The following is a 3,784-nucleotide window of genomic DNA, read 5'->3' as shown; positions in this document are numbered from 1 at the left end:
AGGAGGAGGAGACAGGGTCCCTACATGCTGGTTTGTCTGGCTCTGCCCACCATTACTAGATTTTCTGCGAGACAAGAGACAGTTCTGCGGTTGCCTGTGTCAGGTGACTGGCATTCCACTGCTGGCACACTTTTAGGGAGTAACATTTTCAAGTTTGAGAACTAGATAATTTAGTTCTAAAGATGGATTATCAGAGTTTCTGAAATAGGTCTCAGTTTTGAAAAACATGTTCTCAGTGTTAGAACAAAGTATTACAATTGACCATTTCCTCTGAATTTATTGTCTAACTTTTCACTTCCTTAAAAAAACTTATTTGTGGGCTGGTGAGATGGCTCAGTGGGTAAGAGCACCGACCGCTCTTCCGATGGTCCTGAGTTCAAATCCTGGCAACCACATGATGGCTCACAAACACCCGCATTGAGATCTGATGCCCTCTTCTGGTGCATCTGAAGACAGTTACAGTGTACTTAGGTATACTAATAAATAAATCAGGAGTGGTGTGTATGGGGTGGGGTGGGGGTGTATGACTGTGAGTGTGGGCGTGACTGTGTGTGTGTGTGTGTGTGTGAGAGAGAGAGAGAGAGAGATCAAATGCAGGTCGTTAGCATTGCATGGCAAGTGTAACCTGCAAGCTCGCCTGCTGAGCCACCTTGCCAGCCACCTCTCTTGATATTCTTCCTTTTAATTTCTGAATTTCCCACACTTCCCCCTATGTAGTAACACCATTAGATTAATCCATTCCAGTGTCTTTCTGAAGAGAAGACGGAAGAACAACCTATAAGTCATTCCAGGTTATGGGCATTCCTCTTAATGTTGACTACAAACAGGAATATGACAAAAAAGAGACAATCAGGCTTTGAGAGGCAATTTAACCTCTTCCCTCGGAGCAGTGCTAGCTTCCTCCCTCCGAGCAGTGCTAGCTTCCTCCCTCGGAGCAGTGCTAGCTTCCTCCCTCGGAGCAGTGCTAGCTTCCTCCCTCGGAGCAGTGCTAGCTTCCTCCCTCCGAGCAGAGCTAGCTTCCTCCCTCCGAGCAGAGCTAGCTTCCTCCCTCGGAGCCGTGCTAGCTTCCTCCATCGGAGCAGTGCTAGCTTCCTCCCTCGGAGCAGTGCTAGCTTCCTCCCTCGGAGCAGAGCTACAACCTCTGGCTTCCCAGCAGAAGAGTGGTCTCATTATCCCAGAGCTAATGAACAGTCATTAGTGTAATCAGCACACGCTGTTCAATGGTATTCCTCAAGTTTTTTATTTTTATTTTTAAGGTACAGGAAAAACAATGGTGATGGACATATTTTATGCATATGTGGAAACGAAGAGAAAAAAGCGGGTCCATTTTCACGGCTTCATGCTGGATGTGCACAGAAGTAAGTCCGGGTTTCTAGTAGCAGTTCTCAGAGCTATGACTACAGAATCATTTTCCTCTCCAGTGAATGAGCATACAAGTTGGGTTTTTTTTTTTTGTGTGTGTGTGTGTGTGTTTGTTTGTTTGTTTTGTTTTTTTGAGACAGGGTTTCTCTGTGTAGCCCTGGCTGTCCTGGAACTCACTCTGTAGACCAGGCTGGCCTCGAACTCAGAAATCTGCCTGCCTCTGTCTCCCAAGTGCTGAGATTAAAGGTGTGTACCACCAATGCCTGGCACAAGTTGTTAAAAAACAAAAACAAAAATCAAAACAAAACAAAAAAAATGAGGCTTTTGTTTGAAGTAAGATTTTCTTTGATATCTTTTGTTTCATGGTATGTGGGAAAAGAGAGGGAATCTAGGGAAAGTTCTTAGGACCAGTCCAGCCCTCCATAACTAAAGCAGAGAGGTTAGGCTCGGTGAGCATGCCGGGGCTCGGCGATGCAATCACCTTCCATGCCGAGGCTTCGGCGATGCATCACCTTCCATGCCAAGGCTTCGGCTATGCATCGCCTTCCATTGGTGGGATCCAAGTGTGTTCCATCTTGCCCATCTCTTTGTAGATGATTTCACTGTTTGTGCCGTTTGCCTATCAGCTATAACCTCCCTCCCACACCAGTGCTTTTAGTGCTTGGTCTGAATATGGTGATTAAGCAGGGATGGCTTGAGTTTGGGGTTGGAGAGGAGAGAACATTCTGATCAGATATGCTGGACAAGATGTGCACTTCCCAGGCCCGCTCCTGCCTCTGCTCTCTGCTCTCAAACCTCAGGACCATCCAGGCGGAGGATGCATCTGGCCGCCCATCGCTCCCGCCCGTAAACTGATCCCAAATGAGACAAACAACTTTGAATTTCCCTTACAGTTTTAAGACTATAATATTTGAATAACTTGTTTTGAAGTAGACATAATGCAACTCCTTCCAGTAATTTAATTGGATTGATTAAACTCCATTGCATGTGGAACTTAAACTTAATTTTTATGTCCAAGTTAACTTTCATTTAGAGACTAAAAATATCTTCCGGTTTCTTTCTTTCTTTTCTTTTTTTTTTTTTTTTTTTTTTTTTTGGTTTTTTCGAGATAGGGTTTCTCTGTGTAGCCCTGGCTGTCCTGGAACTCACGCTGTAGACCAGGCTGCCCTCAAACTCAGAAATCTGCCTGCCTCTGCCTCCCAAGTGCTGGGATTAAAGGCGTGCGCCACCACCACCCGGCTATGTTCTGGTTTCTTAAAATTTTCTATTAATACAACATTTTGTCTATTTTATTTCAAACATCTAAGGGATACATCACCTTAAACAGAGTTTGCCAAAAAGGAAGGCGGGATTCATGGCTAAGTCATATGACCCGATAGCTCCCATAGCCGAGGAAATCAGCCAAGAAACTTCTCTCCTATGTTTTGATGAATTTCAGGTAAAGTGGAGATTTTTTCTCTCTTTTTAGATTTATTGTATATTTTAAATTGTGTGTACACGTGTGCTAGTGTATGTGTGTGTGCACACACACAGATGGGGATGTGTATATCAGTGTGAGTGTTTACCAAGGCCAGAGGCATTGGGCCCTGGAACTGAGGTCACAGGTAGTTGCGAGCTGCCTGACTGAGATCAGGGAACAGAACTCAGGTCCTCCACAGAGCACTAAGCGCTCTGAACTGCTGAGCCGTCTCTCCAGCCCAGAGTGGTTTATTTAATGATGTATGAATATTTACATTTTGCTCCTGGTATTTTCATTATTTTATGAGTCGATTTCACATATTCCCTGTTTCTACTTCATGTTTACTGTCTTGTTTAGAGTTTCACAAGCCGTGGCCTACTCAGGATAGATAAATTGGGCCCTGCTTCTGTGTGGCCACTGAGAAAAGATCACAATACTTTATTGTGCTTTAAGATCTATTTTCTTATTCATTCATCTGTTTGTGTGTGTGTGTGTGTGTGTGTGTGTGTGTGTATGCGTGCATGCACGTGCCGTATACCCCAGCCCCATGTACATACTTGCGAGTGGTCCTGGGGGCCAGAAGAGGATGTCAGATCCCTGGCGCTGGAGTTACAGGTGGCTGTGGTACTGGGAACTGTACTTGAGTCTTGTCCTCTGCAAGAGCATTAAGAGGGTTAACTGCTTAGCCATCTCTCCAGCCCTGGGGTTAGGTTTTATGTGGTACCTGAAAGAAGAGGGAGGAGGAAGAGAAAGAGGAAGTAGAAGAGGAGGAGAAGAAAAAATAGAACAGAGAGTCTATGTGGCATGGATAGCCTGAATACTAACTTATCTTAAGAGGCGTGTACCGACTTGTATGTTACAGTAAATGGCATGTTTCCCTTCTTCTATACCAGACATTTTACAATTGTAAAGGAGTGCTTGAGTTTTAAAAGCAAGCAATTCACACATCTCATTTTAAGCTCG

General features: G+C 44.6%; 1 protein-coding gene across 5 annotated transcripts in view; it reads left to right on the top strand.

Annotated features, from left to right (window-relative positions):
- Afg1l (AFG1 like ATPase) overlaps positions 1–3,784 on the top strand; it is a 178,786-nt gene that overhangs the window by 49,026 nt on the left and 125,976 nt on the right. For 4 of the 5 annotated variants that reach the window (XM_031346891.1, XM_031346888.1, XM_031346889.1 and 1 more), the window contains 2 exons: positions 1,257–1,358; positions 2,670–2,800. The exons of the other annotated variant lie outside the window; for it this stretch is intronic. In XM_031346891.1, the coding sequence (XP_031202751.1) occupies positions 1,271–1,358; positions 2,670–2,800 (219 nt within the window). In that variant the 5' untranslated portion in view covers positions 1,257–1,270. The remainder of the gene's footprint in view (positions 1–1,256; positions 1,359–2,669; positions 2,801–3,784) is intronic. 5 annotated transcript variants of the gene reach the window in all.

Source organism: Mastomys coucha, unplaced genomic scaffold (assembly GCF_008632895.1).
Source record: "Mastomys coucha isolate ucsf_1 unplaced genomic scaffold, UCSF_Mcou_1 pScaffold3, whole genome shotgun sequence".
NCBI lineage: Eukaryota > Metazoa > Chordata > Mammalia > Rodentia > Muridae > Mastomys > Mastomys coucha.
Note: the sequence above shows the minus strand (reverse complement) of the source record. Positions and strands in the feature narration are given on the sequence as shown.